This window comes from Marmota marmota, unplaced genomic scaffold, assembly GCF_001458135.2.
Source record: "Marmota marmota marmota unplaced genomic scaffold, marMar, whole genome shotgun sequence".
NCBI classification, from domain to species: Eukaryota; Metazoa; Chordata; class Mammalia; order Rodentia; family Sciuridae; genus Marmota; species Marmota marmota.
Window position 1 is genome coordinate 3,287,663 of NW_026000229.1, and position 15,921 is coordinate 3,303,583.

The window sequence follows — 15,921 nt, forward strand, 5'->3', positions numbered from 1 at the left end:
AAGGAAGGAAGGAAGGAAGGAAGGAAGGAAGGAAGGAAGGAAGGAAGGAAGGAAGGAAGGAAGACACTGGCCAAAGAGCCTCTGGGTACTGTGTATTGAATGTCTGAGACTCTAGGCATTTTCTCACCATTTAAAAGAAGAACTTGCCTTTCAAGTGATCATTTGTTGTTTCAATTAGATAACTGTTTTCTAACCAAAATAAACCCCCAAAGGAAAAAAATCTGAATGACTTAAGTCATCCAAATCTTTATATGGCACCAGAAACAATTTTACTACTGTTAAACAAAATAGCTGGAGCTCCAAAGAGTAAATGTTCAAAAGTGAGAATTACTGACCATCTAAATGGTACAAAGTTAATCCTATCAGTTGTTTAAACAGATGAAGCCCTTTATTTATAACACCCCATAATGAACTGTGCTTTGAATCATCTTAGAAATACATATATGGGTACATGTTCTTATTTCTAAGGTCAAAGATTTAACAACAACAACAAAAAAGAATGATTTGTTCTTGATCCAAAGACCAAAGTCAATGCAGAAAAAATACCAATTAGCCAATTTCATGACAAACCAATCACAGTGCTGTGCACTTAGCTCTTTGAATTTCTGAACACAACAAAAACAGCCCTACCACTTCCATCACGTGTGCACTCCACTGAGACAGCAGCTGCAGGCCCTGCAGAGCCAGGTCGAAGAGCTTCCGGTACTCAGCATCTGTCTTCTGGGCCTCCTGGCGGCCCGACCCGGTGACAACCTGGGGTGCACGGGGATCAGGAGAAAAGTCACAGGCCTGCTCATGCTCCCACCCGTCAAATCCACACTAGCAATCTATCCCAAGGTCACATGTGCAAAAATCACAAAATGGGCGAAGGATCTGAATAGATATTTATACAAAAAGAATCTCCGATTAGCCAATGACCACATGAAAAGAGCCTCAATATCATTATTCATTGGGGAAGCACAAATCCAAAACATAACTAGACATCACTTCATATCTACCAGAACATATAGGATCAAAAATAGAGAGAATGACGAGTGTTGGTGAAGATGTGGAGAAATCAGAAGCCTCATACTCTACTGATAGGGAAATGCCAGGGCACAGCCCCTTTGAAAACAGCCTGGCAGTTCCCCAAAATGTTAAACGGAAGTGTTATCACCACCACTCAGCAACTGCACCCCTAAGTACCTCCTGAGAGCAAAGAAAACTTGTTCTACACAAAAACTCAAACACTGATGTGCATAGCATCATTATTCTTGACCCAAATGTTATTCATTCATACAATGAATAACAAAATGTGTTACAGCCACATAATGAGATATCATTCAATCATAAAAAGAATTAAAGAGCCAGGTATGGTGGCACACAGCTGTAACCCCAGGGACTCAGGGAGGACAAGGCAGGAGGATTTTAAGTTGGAGGCCAGCCTTAGCAATTTTTTGAGGTCCTAAGTAACTTAGCAAGATCCTGTCTATGAACAATAAAAGATAGATCTGGGGATGTGTTTCATTGGTAAAAGCAACCATGGATTCAGTCCCCAGTACCAAAAAAGAAAGAAAAAGAAAAGGAAATAAAGAGCTAATACATGCTACAATGTAGAAAAACCTTAAAAACAATATGTTAAGTGAAAAAGCCAGTCATAATGGGCCACGTATTATATGTTCCATTTATACAAAATGCACAGAATAGACATATTCATGGAGACAGAAAGTAGACTGCCAGGGTATGGGGGGAGGGGAGGAGGGGTGGGGAGTGACTACATTTAGGGGTAATGAAAATGTTCAAAAGTGGGTCATGGTGGTAGAGCTTAGTGAATATACCAAAAACTTTGGTAGTATAATTCCAATTAGTTAATTATATGATACATGAGCTCTCTCCATACATCTGTTTAAAAAATAGACTAAGCAAAGCATTCAAAGGTAGACTTTTTTAAAATAAATTAGTACCTAATTATAAAAGTACCACAGCAGACCCTAAGAGGAAGATAGGAAATGCGCACTGCAAAATGCCCTTATCTGGAGAAGCAGAATCCAGTGGTCTATGTGGTTCAAGAGCTTCCCATTAACTCAGTCTTACAATCATGTCCCGTGGTCTTAGGGGAGGAGCTGGTCCCCTCATTTCTTCCCTTGCAGGCTATGCTAGCTGTTGAAGCCAGGTGAGGTGGCACCTGCTCATTGGAGAGCTGTCCCAGCCCCAAGCCAGGGATCTGCCCTGGAGACAGCACATGGCCCCAGGTATCTGGATGGCTGAGCTTTTTTCAGTCATTTTAGTTACATGGTGACAAGTATCTGGTTAGTAGAGATAGGGATGCTCACTCTCCTGCAATGAGTGGGGCTAACAAGAACAGGTCATTCTTCTCAAATGTTAATGGTCCTCCTGAGGAACCAACCAGTTCTGAAAACAGATCAAGACCCTCCAGCCTATTCTCAGCCCAGACTAGTCAGCACTGCACTCTGACCTTGACTTTGCTCCCTGCCTCACTAAGATGTGACGAGTGATGTTCCACTGCTCCCCAGGTCAGAAACCTCCCCGAGGCTGTCACCACTCTCCTGCCCACTCCACACACCAGGGAAGATGAGAGAATGTGAGTAGCCAAAAGGAGGCCCCAGCAGATCTGGCTGCAGAGCTGGAAGGAATTATAAAGTTCCCACTGCAGAGGAGAAAAGCCCTCCTCCTACACTCAAGCCCAGGCCTACTTCCCAGACACACAGACCCCTGCCACTGAGCCTGAGGACACCACCTGCCACCCACCCAGAAGCTCCTGCCACCTCTGGCCTCAGGACTTCCTTTTATTCGAGACACGAAAGGCGGGCAGGTCAGAAGAACCCTTTCTTTTCCCAATAGCCTCCCCTTTCCACTTCTCTTCTAGTTGCTTAAAACCATAATACTAACTAGGAAATGCCAATTAATGGTTTCTCCCTGATCTTCTCTTTTGAAATCCTTTCTTCTTTTCTTTTTTCTTTTGCTCTTTTGGAGTGATGGGGATCAAACACAGGACCTTGCACATGCTAGACAAGCCCTCCAACACCAAGCAATACCCCCAAACTTCTTACTATGTTTTCCCAAAGAAAAACTGGACTTCACATAGCTGACCAGATAGTTAATTTCACTGCCTTATCAATCAAAAAGCGTGCTTTTGAAAAAATATTTAGATTTGGCACTATATTGTGTTTGTTAAAGCATTTCACATTAATATTTGAGTACACAAGAATACAAGTGACACTCAGATGCTCAGCAGGCTCGGGGTCTGCCCATGGGTGGCTTGGTGGCACATACCTCGCTGTTGCTATAGCGCGCCAGCTCGGAGATGAAGCGCATGTGGTCCTCCCGAATCTGGATCATCTGCTCACAGATGTTGTACTGTGGGCTGCTGCTTGAGGATGTGCACGTCCACCTGGGGATGGAGGGAAAGTGTTACTCGAGGAGGTGCCAGTAAGACAGTGATGCATTCCAACAGCTGGGGCGGCTGAGAACACTGTGTGTGGCAACCAAGGCTACACAAAATGGAATTTCCATTTTTAAAGCGTTGTTTAAATAAATGAAACAAAGAATATACGACAGGGACCACCTGTAGTCTGTCAAGTCTATGCATTTACTATCTGGTCTTTACAGAAGGGGTCTGCTGACCCCTGAGACCGACACTCAACTCTGTCAAAATCATGGGGACCACAAGTCGGCTGTGGGTACAAGAGCTTGGCAAAAGTGAATACAAGCATGTGATGAGAGTCAAGATGCTATGTGGGGTCCACAACAGAGACCTGTGTGTTTATTGATCCTTCATAGCACAAGTTGTCCACCTTCCTCTGTACAAGACCAGAGAGGTAACAATTTAGGATTTATGGTCCACACTATCATTTTCACATCTGTCACATAATCATCATTTTAACACAACCTTTTATAAACATAAAAAACATTCTCAGCCCCAGGGATCTTACAAAAACAGGCCTGGACTGGTTTGGTCCTCAGGTGACAGTTTTTCTAAACTCAAAAGCACATACATATATCTCTACCTGCCTGCAGGGTTGGTTGTTAAGCATTTTAAGCACCCCACTGGGACCAGAGAGTTATTTTACAGTTCTGTATCCTCAACTAACACTGACCAGTTGAAATCTCCGAGATGAGGAAAACGTTCTACATCTGTGCTAATACGGTAGCCACTAACCCTGGAGTGTTTGAAACGACTGTTCTGCTAAAGAAAATTGAATTTCAATTGCATTTTTCAATGGATTTAAATGCAAATAGCTATATGTGGCAAAGGCTACTATACTGGATATTTAGTTCCAGAAATTTGGAGAATGTCAAAAGTGTTCTCCCTAGATAAGTAGGTAGGATATTACAGAAGTGCTCAATCAAGGGGGACACAACAGAACACTCTAGCTGGGCAGCTTTACTCTCCTCCTACCGAGATTTATTTTCCTCGTAGTGGGCACTGGTCTTGATGTATCTTGCCAGTTCTATTTGCATGTCCCCGAACAGCGGAACCACCTGGAGCTGCTGCATTCAAAGAACAATAATAAAAAACAGGGTCATTATGCATGTTCAAACCCCAGATACATAAGCACAAGGAAAATGACTAATGCTAATAATTATTGTGGGTTGAATGCCACCTCCGCAAATCATTCACAACAACAACAAAAAAATCTAAGTAACTTCTACTTTCTCTTTGAAAGGAACAAGATACAATTTAAGAACCAACATACTTTGAAACTATTCAAATTTTAGAATCATCCTATCTTATCTTGTTGCTTTATTTGTGGCCCCTAAGAAAACAGCTGGATTTCTGTAACTAGGAACAACAATTAAATGAAAATTTATAAAGAAATAATTTGCAATACCTCACAAAAATGAAAAATGTACATAAAAAGCTAACAAAAGACTTCAAAACAAAAATAAAACCCCCAAATTATAGAAAAATTTCTCAACACATGAAGCAATATATTATCTTCCTGCATTGGGAGGCTTAGTAATTTATTTTATTTTTTGACCTTCTGCATGCTAAGCAAGTATCTAACACTGAGCTATCTCCCCGGCCCAGATCTATACATTTAATGGAATCCCAATCAATATTCCAGGAGGAAAAAATATTTTTGTGTGTAAATCAGTAAACCAATTCTAGAATACATCTTGAAAGGTGAAGGGATGATATCCAAGACTATCTTGAGGGACAAAACAGACCTGTTAGAAAGCTGCAGCAGCTAAGGCAGGGTGGCCCTGGAGCAAGGACGGAGGCCAGAGGACAGGACAGGACAGAGAACCTGGACAGAGCCACAGACAGACTGAGTTATGACCTGAGTGACACCACAGAGCAATGGAAGGCAGATGGTCTTTACAGTAAATGAGCAGGGTCAACCGGCTATCCATTCTAAATGCCAACAACGCCAACCCCTACCTCACACCATGCACAGAAACCAGTTCCAGAGATCAGAGATCTAGACAAAAAAGGAAATGGAATGCTCCTAGAAGGTAACACCCAGAAAATTCTCATGAGACTGCTGTCTACAAAGATTTCTTGAAGTGGAAAAGATTGATGTATTGGTCCATAATAAAATCGAGCACTTCTGTTCATCAAACGACCTCACTAAGAAAGTGAGAAGGAAGGGTTAAGGGCATAGCTCAGTGGCAGAGTGTGAGCTCAGCAAGCATAAGGCTCTGGGTTCCACCCCCAGCATTCTTCAAAATAAAGTAAAAAGAAGGTAGATGAAAAGAAAGATGTTGGTCCCAGGGTATGAAATCTCAGTTATGCAGGACAAATAAGTTCTGAGGACCTAATGTATAGTATGGTGATGATACTGCATTGTATACTTGAAATTTGCTTTGAGAATAAAGCTTAAATGTTTTCACCACACCAATAAAAAATGATAGATGCAAAGTGATAAATGTTAATGAGCATGATTTAATAACATCACAATGAATACATATATCAAACCATTACACACTGTATACCATAAATATATGAAGTTTTTATTATTTCTCTTATTTGGGAGTGGGGCATATACTGGGGAAATCTAACCGGGGGGTGCTTTACCACTAAGCTACATCCTCAGCACCCACCTCCTTTTTTTTAGTTGTAGATGGACACAGTACCTTTATTTTATTTATTTTTATGTGATGCTGAGGATCAAACCCAGTGCTTCACATGTGCTTTACCACTGAAATTCAAGCCCAGCCCCTTGGCTCTTTTTTTTTTTTTTATGAGACAGGGTCTCACTAAGTTGCTGAGGCTGACCTCAAACTTGTGAGACCCCTGAGTCTCTGGGTTTGTAGGTATGTGCCACCATGCACAGTTCAATTACATCTTAATAAAGGTGGGGAAAAGAGTGAAAAGGTGAGCCCACAGGGGACACAGTATTTTAGAATATATGCATCCACAAAAGAGATGTAGCCAAAATATATTAAAAAATTACACAACAATAGGGAAGAAAAGAGCAAAAGATTGAAATGGTATTTCATAAAAGGAAATATACAAAGGCTAATAACATGAGAAGTAACCAGAGAAACATTAAATAAACTACCAGCCATTAAAATCAGAATGATGTACATCTCCTCTCTGGGATGTTCCCTGCACCCCCAAGACAGTGCCAAGTGTTGCTGACAAGGAGCCTTCACTCATTGCTGGTGGATAAGCAAATCAAGACACCTTGTGGGGAAATCATGAGACCATAACTACTAAGTGAAAATAGGTGTGCCTAGGATCCCCACCCCTCTCCTGAGTAGTATCCAATAGAAATGCTCTAAAACAGAGCAACACTGTTTGCACAAGCCAAAACCTGGGGGGGTGGGGGACAGGGGGAACAAAAACTAATGCCCGTCAAAAACAGAACGGATGACAAAGTCACAGTAGAAATCATAAAATGAAGTACTAAATGACAAATGAAACCTAACAACTGTAGCCCCAAGCTCCTGCAGGAATGCAAATAAAAGGTTTGGGTACAAGCAGCAGGATGGAAAAGATAGAAACAGTGAGATTCCATTTACACAAAGTTCAACCCAAGCAAAACCACTGTAGGGGAGCGGGAAAGAGCACAAAGGTAGACCGGAAAGTGAGCCTCCAAGACCCCCTCCCATCTCGGCATTTCCTGTGTCCATCACAATCACCTAGAGGTTCACTCTGTGAAAATTTGAGGCGCATACGTCCATAAAAACATGATCTAATAAAACTCACCTTGAAGTACTTGTCGATTTTGGATAAGTTTATTCTTTTCTTGGCATCCAGTTTATAGATGTTACTGACGCTCCCATCCATCAAGTACAGACCAAATCCCATGACCTGAAAAGTCACAAAACAGTGGGGTAACACTCAGATCCACGAATTTACCCATACACTTAACACTGCTGTAGTTGAAAACCCTGAAATCACGAGTCACCCTTCTTTTAACAGGCACTTTTAAAAGCTCCTACAAAACAAAGAGCTCTCCCTGTAGCCGAAGCTATTTCTTATGTATGCCTATTTCAACTTCCTCCCAAGGCACACACACCAGCACAAATTCTCACGGAGTTGGTGGACAGCTGCAGCTGAGAATTACAGACTCCCAAGTATGCCATCAAATCCAGCCTTTCAGAATTAACTTCACACCTTCTACAACCAGGTGCTAGGATAAACACAGCACTGTCCCTACGGTATGACTAGCAACAACAGGCAAATGCACAACCACACTGAAAGTGGAAGATGTGTACGTGCATTAAATTGTATTTTTTTTAAAGTCTTTATTCTAACTTAATATCCTATATCCCCAGAAAGCCCCCAAAACAGTCTCAGAAAAAATTTTAGGCTGCTTGTCTCGTGCTTTGAACACCTTTTTTGTTTTTTCCCCCTAATTAAAATCATGTTACAAAGGGTAGCTGGGCTTCGAGGCCAGTTGCTGAAAGACCAAAAAGCTTCTACTAACTTAGCTGAGCACCAGGGCCATTTGAGAACTGTCCAATACGCAGCCACCATTAACTATTCAAGTTTCAATATATGTAAGCTAAAACTTTTTTTTTTAAATATTTTTTCGTTGTAGATGGACACAATACCTTTATTTTATTTGTTTAATTTTATCTGGTGCTGGGGATCAAACCCAGTGCCTCATGCATGCTAGGCAAGCGCTATACCACTGAGCCACAATCCTAGCCCCATGAGCTAAAACTTTTTAAGGTGGCACTGGATAAGTGAACATCTCCACTGCTAAGTGGGCTTTTTGTGGCCAGGGCTCCTGCACCAACCAGCACAGACACAAAATTCCCACTATTGCAGAGGGCTCCATGGACAGCACCTCCCTCCCCAGTCCTCGCTACCTCACAGGACTCTCCCACCAGGGCTGGGGCTGGACCAGCAGCACACCCCCCAGGGGATTCCTCAGGGTCACATGCATAGGGTGCAGAGTACAGCAATTGTAACTGTGGAGCTGCCTTATCTTTCCAATGAGAAAACAGCTGAAAACCTCCCCAGTTTGAAACAGAATGGTTAAAGAATGCAGTGAACAAGCAAGTCTACTTTCATCAAAACACAGTACATGCTGGTTGCAGTGGTGCACACCTGTAATCCCAGTGGTTCAGGAGACCAAGGAAGGAAGATCGTGAGTTCAAAGCCAACCTCAGCAATTTAGCAAGGCACTAAGCAACTCAGTGAGACTCTGTGTCTAAATATAATACAAAATAGGGCAGGGGATGTAACTCAGTGGCTGAGTGCCCTTGAGTTCAATCCCTGGTATCAAAAAATAAAAATAAAAAATGCAGTGGCCCTCCACAATTGGGGTGTCCCACATCCTTGGACTCAACCAACTACAGACTGAAAATATTCCAGACAAAAATTACATTTCCGGGGCTGGGGTTGTGGCTTAGCAGGAGAGCGCTTGCAAGGCCCTGGGTTTGATCCTCAGCACCACATAAAAGTAAAAAAGGTATTGTGTTCAACTACAACTAAGAAAAATAAATTAAAAAAAAAAAAAAACCCTGCATTTCCACTAAATGTGTACAGACTTTTTTCCTTTCCATTATTCTCTAAGTAATACAGTATAATAACAATCCATACATCACTGACATTGTATTAAGGATTCTAAGTAATCTAAGAGATGATTTAAAACATATGGGAGGGTCAGATGCAAATGTTCTGCCATTTTATTTAAGGGAGTTGAGCAGCCACCAATTTTATAATTCCCAGGGGGTCCTGAAACCAATCCCCATGGACAATGAAGGACAAATTATTAAGTCCTGGGAATCACATCTTGAACAAGTGGAATCTTACATATAACCTCTGCTAAAAAACAACTGAATGCTGACAGAGCCCTTGACCCAGAACCTCTGGGCCCCCAAGCTCCTCCTCTCAGGTTGGTGTGTGACTGCACCGGTCACAAGGGTTGAGTTCACAGCCTGCAAGGGTGGAGACGCTGCCCACACACGAGACAGCATGAGAATAAGAAAAAGTTGGCAAAAGGATTCTAGACAATGAACAAACAGCCTTTGCATACAGCTGCACTTGCACAGTGTTGTGGGCCACCGCCCCCACACGTACTTTGAGAAGCATGTGTTTCTCGCTGGGCGTCAAGTACATCCTATTCTCGTAGTAATCGACGCACAGATTCACGATGTCTGCCAGGAGCTCTTCGTAGCCAGAAATCACCTCAAGCTGCTGCTGCAGAGACTGAAACACAGGGCAAGAGACGCATGGCACCGCTGGCCCCAGCCCCACGGGCCCCCAGCCCAACAGCACTGAGAAGACCAGCCTTACTTGTGTGATCTTGTTGTGGTTGGCCAGGAACATGGAAAGATTCTGCGATTCCTGGATGGACTGTGGATCTGCCATTTTACGTAAAAACTGAGCAGCCCTTGAAAGCAAAAAGAGTTAATACCAAAATGCACCATCGTGTTGATTTTTGTAAAAAGCTTGGGAAAATCAGATTCCTTCCCTCTCTCTGCAGTTATCTGTAGGCATGTGGATCATAGACGGTGGTTACAATTTCAGCCTTGAGAAGCATCTCCAGCCTGAGTGCCAGGTTAATCCTTTATAAACTTAGATGTAGGTCACAGCTCTGGGCAGCTCACTCCCTGCTGTCCAGGGTACTTCCTCCAGGTGCCGGTGCACACTGGCCTCTCCCCTATGCTGGTGGTTGCCCACCTCATCCACAGGTACTGGGTGCTCAGACCCCAGTCAGAACAGAAGTGCTACCAACTCTGTGACTTTCAGAAGACCTGCAATGAAGACGACCAGCACTGTTGAAGTTCTTTGCCAAGAACCCTCTGGGCTACCACACCTCTCAGCAAGGAGCGTCTGTCCCTGGAATGCCTCTCTGGAGCCACAGGTGCCCAAAGCCCAGAGTCCTGGCTCCACCATGCACCTGCAGCTACACAATTTGATGCACATAAAAGAACTTGTATATTGAGGTTCCCTGACCCTGAAAGGTGCATGCTGAGTCTGAGGTCCGGCAAAGCAGTGAGGAAGAGGAAAGCGAAATCTGCACATCTAGGGCTGTCCTAAGAACGGGTAGTAGAAACTGCCCACATAAGGAAGTACCTTTGCAACCTAGAATCTTGGGGGCTTAAAGAAAAGTTTTCATGATGAAAACTGATAATGTAGCCTAACATTCATTTACTTCCCTTCTTCCTCATGAACAAGTCTGAAAATTCCTCAGAGCAGCAATTTGCCTCTCCTCCTTTGCAGTCAGTTGGGGACAGATGACCAAGGGCTGGGCAATGAGATCCTAGGAAAAAGACTGTAAGGCACTTGAAAGTTTAATTATAAGGAAAAGTATAGCTCCTTTTTTCTCCTTCCTCCCTGCTGACTAGCATGTAGCAATGACAGCTGGAGATCAAGCAGCCTTCTTGGACCATGAAGCCACACATGATGGCACAGCAGCAGGACAACAGGAATGCTGGGTCTTGAACACTGTGGTGCTTCCTAATCAGCTAGAGACCACCTACTCAGGACTTTTCACAGTGAAAGAGAAATAAACTATAATTTTATTTAAACCACTATTATCTCTGTGGATTTTTAAAATTACATACAATTAAATCTAATATTAACTGATAGAATAACATCCCTTGCCTGTTAGAAGAGGTTCACTTTATTGATTGGAGTAGTTGCTGGGATGCAGAGTGTTGACTAAAGAAGAAACTAAGGACAATGTTTCCTATTTTTCTCAAGCCTCACCACAACCAAATGGGCTAACTTGGCATTTACACACAGAAGAGGTTGTATGTAGCTATCAGCTGGTGCAAAAGAAATGTGTGGGTGTGAGGTAGGGGCTTGGAAAGAGTGCGGGTTGCTGTCTGGGAAGGTGAACCAATGAAGGATTCCAAATAAAGTCACAGAAAGGGACAGCTGAAAGCCATGAGGGAGCCCAGGTCCACACCTTTGCTCAAGGAACAGGCAGAGTGGAGCTGCTATGAGGGGCACCCGGCCCCCCTCCACATCTTCCACTGAAAGGCCCCATCTTTAGCTAGTTTTATAGCCTGAACTTTGGGATAAGGTGCTGCTAAGAGTAAAACTATATATATGTGTGTGTGTGTGTGTGTGTGTGTGTGTGTGTATTTTTTTTTTTTAATAAATTACTATAACCTCCACTCCCCTTCCCCAACAAAGTCTTTAAGAAGATTGTTAAAGCTGGTAGGAATCACAGGGGCCCTGCTTGTGCAGCTGGGAGCAGGAGCTACCCTCTAAAGCTGGGCTGGTTATGCACCTGACCCTCACCCCTGCCTCCTCCCCGTCCACCAGCAAGGCACACACTGGGAATCCCGCAGGCACCAATGCCAAACACGGGCAAGTTCAGACTTCCCGACCAGGGCTAGCAGGCCAACTGCTCAGCTCCTTTTCTAGCTGGGAAGATCTGGGCTTCGTGCAGAGCCGATTTTAGGTGATGATTGGAATACTGCACTGATTTCACATGAATAAGGCTCAATCAACATTCCAAGCAATCTAGCTCTGCTCCCGCTGCAGCCTCCTCCTCCAATCTGGTACCCTGCCCCACATCAATTTTATTATAGAGGCACAGCAACAGTTGTGATTTCAGATAGAACGTAAGTACAGCACATTCTGATGCAAAGTAATATTTCTTCCAATTTAATTTTAGTACTAAAATTCCTTGATCAGCAGAGGAAGCAGAAGTCAGCATCTCATTCCAACCAACTTGTCTTTAACAGCACCACGCACAGACTTAGTAAAGCAAGTCCATTAAAAGACTGCTGGATCAGTATCCCCAGCCAACACCCACAGTGTTCCAGAAGCACACTTTTCCTATCCTCTATGGTTTGGATGTTGGGTTTGTGTGTTGGGAGCTTGGTCCCCGGGTGGTGGGACTGGGAGTTGATGTGGAATATTTAAGAGGTGGAGCCTAGTCGGAAGCCCTTGGGTCAACTGGTAGTATGGCCCTAAAAGGGATAAGGTATTTCTTGGGACCCTGATTGGGTTTTTCAAGAGGACTGTCATAAAACCCTGAGCCTGACTCGCTCTGGCTTCCTGTTTGGTCCTGTGATTTTTCACTCTTTTGGGGTGGGGGGAGGTACCAGGGTACCTGGTGATTTTTCACTCTTGAACATGCTCCAGCCACTGTAATCCACCCTAAGGTGATGCAGAGGTAGGCCCTCACCAGAACCTGTGCCATGCTGTTTGAACTTCCAGCTTCCCCAAACTGGGAAGCAAAACAGACCTCTTTTCTTTGTAAAGTTAGATGCCCTCAGGTATTTTATTATGGTAGTGAAAAGTTGACTAACATACTTCTGTTGGTCACTTCTCCAGAAGTTTTCTACCTTCAAAAAGAAAACTACTACAGAGTAGCCAGGCGCAGTGGCACATGCCTGTAATTCCAGTGACTCGGGAGACTGAGGAGGAGGATCAGGAGTTCAAAACCAGCTTCAGCAAAAATGAGGTGCTAAGCAACTCAGGGACACCCTGTACCTAAATAAATACAAAATTAGGGCTGGGGATGTGGCTCAGTAGTTCAATCCCCAGTACCTCCCCACCAAAAAAAACTAAACTGCCACAGAGGAGAGCTGCCCATAGGACCCACAAGCTCAATGGGAGCTTAAGGCACCTTGAAACAGTTCATGGACATGTCTACACTCTGCTATGATGATGCATGTGCCAGGGACACCGGATCCATGAGTGATAAGCAGAGGTGGGGCATCTACTCTGAGCACTGCTGCTGCAATGCCCGAGTGGCCTCCCTGGGTTGCAGAACCCACCTGGATGTAAGCATGTATCTTCTGTATGTCTATCCTCCCAAGGACACTGAGCACCTAGAGGTCCCCCATAGGGCACTGAGGCTGACCTGGAGCCCTCTCCAGCTGTATAAAACTACTAGAAGAAACCCTTAATTTGGGGCTGGGGTTGTGGCTCAGTGGTATAGTGCTTTCCTGGCAAATGCGAAGCCCTGGGTTAGATCCTCAGCACAACAAATAAATAAATAAAATAAAGGTATTTAAAAAAAAAGAAACCCTTAACTTGCCAGCCACCTTTGCATTTTATGCATACACACAGTCCCAGGACTGAAAAGTGGCTGCTGCCAATCAGGACTGATGATTTCAGCACACATAAGCTATGCACTTGCTATGTACAAGGTTGACTTCCTCAGGTGGCCTGCCACATGCCACATGTCTGAACTCACCTCTTGTAGGCCGAATGGTCATTTTTCACGCTGCACTTCATGTTCTTCAGCTCGTCCAACACAGCAAACATGTTGATGAATTTGCCCAGCGTGATCAGGTAGGCTTCTGACACGAAGTCCTTTCTCCTCTCAGCATGGCACAAGCGTCTCACCTCCCCACAGAAACGCTCAATAGCATTTCTCTGAGCAGAGAAGAGGAAGACAGAAGAGGTGTGGTCAGAGAGGCATCAATTCCACATTCCAACTTCAAGCACAGTTCTGCATTCACTGTTAGTCACTGATAAAATATGCACCCTCCAGCCCTAGGACCATCTTTACAACTCCAGCAGAGTCCTATCTGTAAAGTAATTCCCATGCCTTTATTCTGTAAAAATCATTATTTAACTATGTCCCTAAAGTAAAAAAATTCTGTTTAAACCAATAAAGTTACTAAGTAAAATGTTCCCAAAAAATATCTAAAATATAGACACTGTGGGTTTCAGATGTGAAAAGTGGGAGGTTTTTCCTTGGCAATTTTTTTTTAAAATACCTTTATTTTATTTATTTAGTTAGTTTTTTATGTGGTGCTGAGGATAGAACCCAGGGCCTCGCATGTGCTAGGCGAAGGCTTTACCGCTGAGCCTTAACCCCATCCCCTTGGCAACTTTTAAAATAAAAAGAAAATTGATCTCTTAGTTCTATCTTATCCCTTAACTCAGGAAAAACTATAATAAAAAATTTTTAGATATTCCCAAAGGAGTTCTTTGAAAAGATACCAAGTCCCTTCCACTTGGCCTCTTCTTCCAAACAAAAGGCCAACAGAGGCTAAGGTCAGATAGGGACCACGAGGTCACGGTCTGGTGGGTGAGAGAAAAAAAACACCTGAAAAATCAGATAACTGAAAGTATAGTGGCCAGAAAGTCAAAACGTTGAACTGAGAATGAGGCAGGAGAGAAGAAATATAGTAGATAAGTAAGGAGGAGACAAAAGGAAGGAAGGAGACTGCTACTTTAATCTGAAAGCCTGTGCTAAAGTTCCTCAGACCTTTTCTCCCCAGGACAGTTTTCCTCCCACACCCATCACCCCCACATTCTTGAGAAATCTGTAAATATTAATGTTACCATAAATTCACTCACTTATGAGAATTGCCCTGTTCACTGTTAATTACCCTATGTATGTAGTAACATATATTTTTATTTTTTTAATTGTTCTTTTTAGTTATATACGACAGTAGAGTATATTTTCATATATTATACATACATGGATTATACCTTATTCCTAAGACATGTATTTTTACACTAGATTGAACAAAGGGAGATGATTATTTTAAGAAACCCATACAGATTCCCAACGTTATCTATTGACTGGAGAGAGGAGACACTGTCAACCTAAGAATCCTGAGAATGGACAGACCATCATAAACTAACTTGTGATCACCAGGCTGATGCCAACTCACATCACCAACCCACATACCTTCCCACCCTCAGAGTTTCCTTTAAAAGAAGGGCCTGAGAGCCAAGCACAGTGGCACATGCCTATAACCTCAGCAGGAGGATACAAGTTCAAAGCCAGCCTCAGCAATTTAGCAAGTCCCTAAGCAACTTAGCAAGACCCTGTCTCAAAATAAAAAATAAAAAGGACTGGGAATGTGGCTCAGTAGTTAATGCCCCTCAGTTCAATGCCTGGTACCAAAAAGAGAAAAAGAGGAGCCTGAGACCCCACAAAACTGCGTTTCACTCTCCAGATGGCCTGCATTCTGCTATGAAAATGTGCATCTTCACTCTTTCGTTTTCTAATAAAGCTCTTCCTCTTTGCTAAAACCTGAAAAGTCCTTAAATTCTTTTCTGCGACATGTCAAGAGCCTGGAAGGTCCTAGTAGAGGTCTCCTCTGCCTCTGGAGAGACCTCCTGGTTTCCCTCATGGTAACTAACAAAAAGCAAGCTTCCGTGAAGGAACCACGAATTCACTCTCAAACGGAGGGAAGTGAGACAAAAGAAGCACTTGTTAGGTGTGTGAAGATGTACACCGACAAGGGCTAAAGTTTCTTTTTGCCTCAGAAACTTGTGGTTGCTTTAATTTACAGGCACTTTGTTCAGTGACAGAAATGAGTAGGAGACAGCCAGCATCCCACTCCTCCAGATTACTTTGCTCTTTTACCTGGAAGTACATAAAATTCATCAGTTTTGTGACCTCAGGCTCCAGGACCTCCACGGTTTTTTCATATATTTCCACTCTATTAGGCTGCTCATTACATTTCACCTGGGAATAAAGAAACAAATATGGGTGATGACGGTTCAATCCGGCTAACAGTAACCTGGGGCTCCTGGGAGCTGCTTCCCATCCCACTGGACAGAAAGAACAGAGGTGA

General features: G+C 43.3%; 1 protein-coding gene across 5 annotated transcripts in view; it reads right to left on the reverse strand.

Annotated features, from left to right (window-relative positions):
• The window catches only part of Cyfip1 (cytoplasmic FMR1 interacting protein 1), an 88,893-nt gene that overhangs the window by 42,367 nt on the left and 30,605 nt on the right, over positions 1-15,921 (reverse strand). For 4 of the 5 annotated variants that reach the window (XM_048792974.1, XM_015480328.2, XM_015480329.2 and 1 more), the window contains 8 exons: positions 15,711-15,812; positions 13,575-13,756; positions 9,704-9,800; positions 9,488-9,616; positions 7,160-7,264; positions 4,400-4,491; positions 3,274-3,391; positions 631-753 (listed from right to left, as the gene is read on the reverse strand). In XM_048792974.1, coding sequence (XP_048648931.1) covers positions 631-753; positions 3,274-3,391; positions 4,400-4,491; positions 7,160-7,264; positions 9,488-9,616; positions 9,704-9,800; positions 13,575-13,756; positions 15,711-15,812 — 948 coding nt within the window. The remainder of the gene's footprint in view (positions 1-630; positions 754-3,273; positions 3,392-4,399; positions 4,492-7,159; positions 7,265-9,487; positions 9,617-9,703; positions 9,801-13,574; positions 13,757-15,710; positions 15,813-15,921) is intronic. The other variant, XM_048792973.1, reaches the window with a different exon arrangement.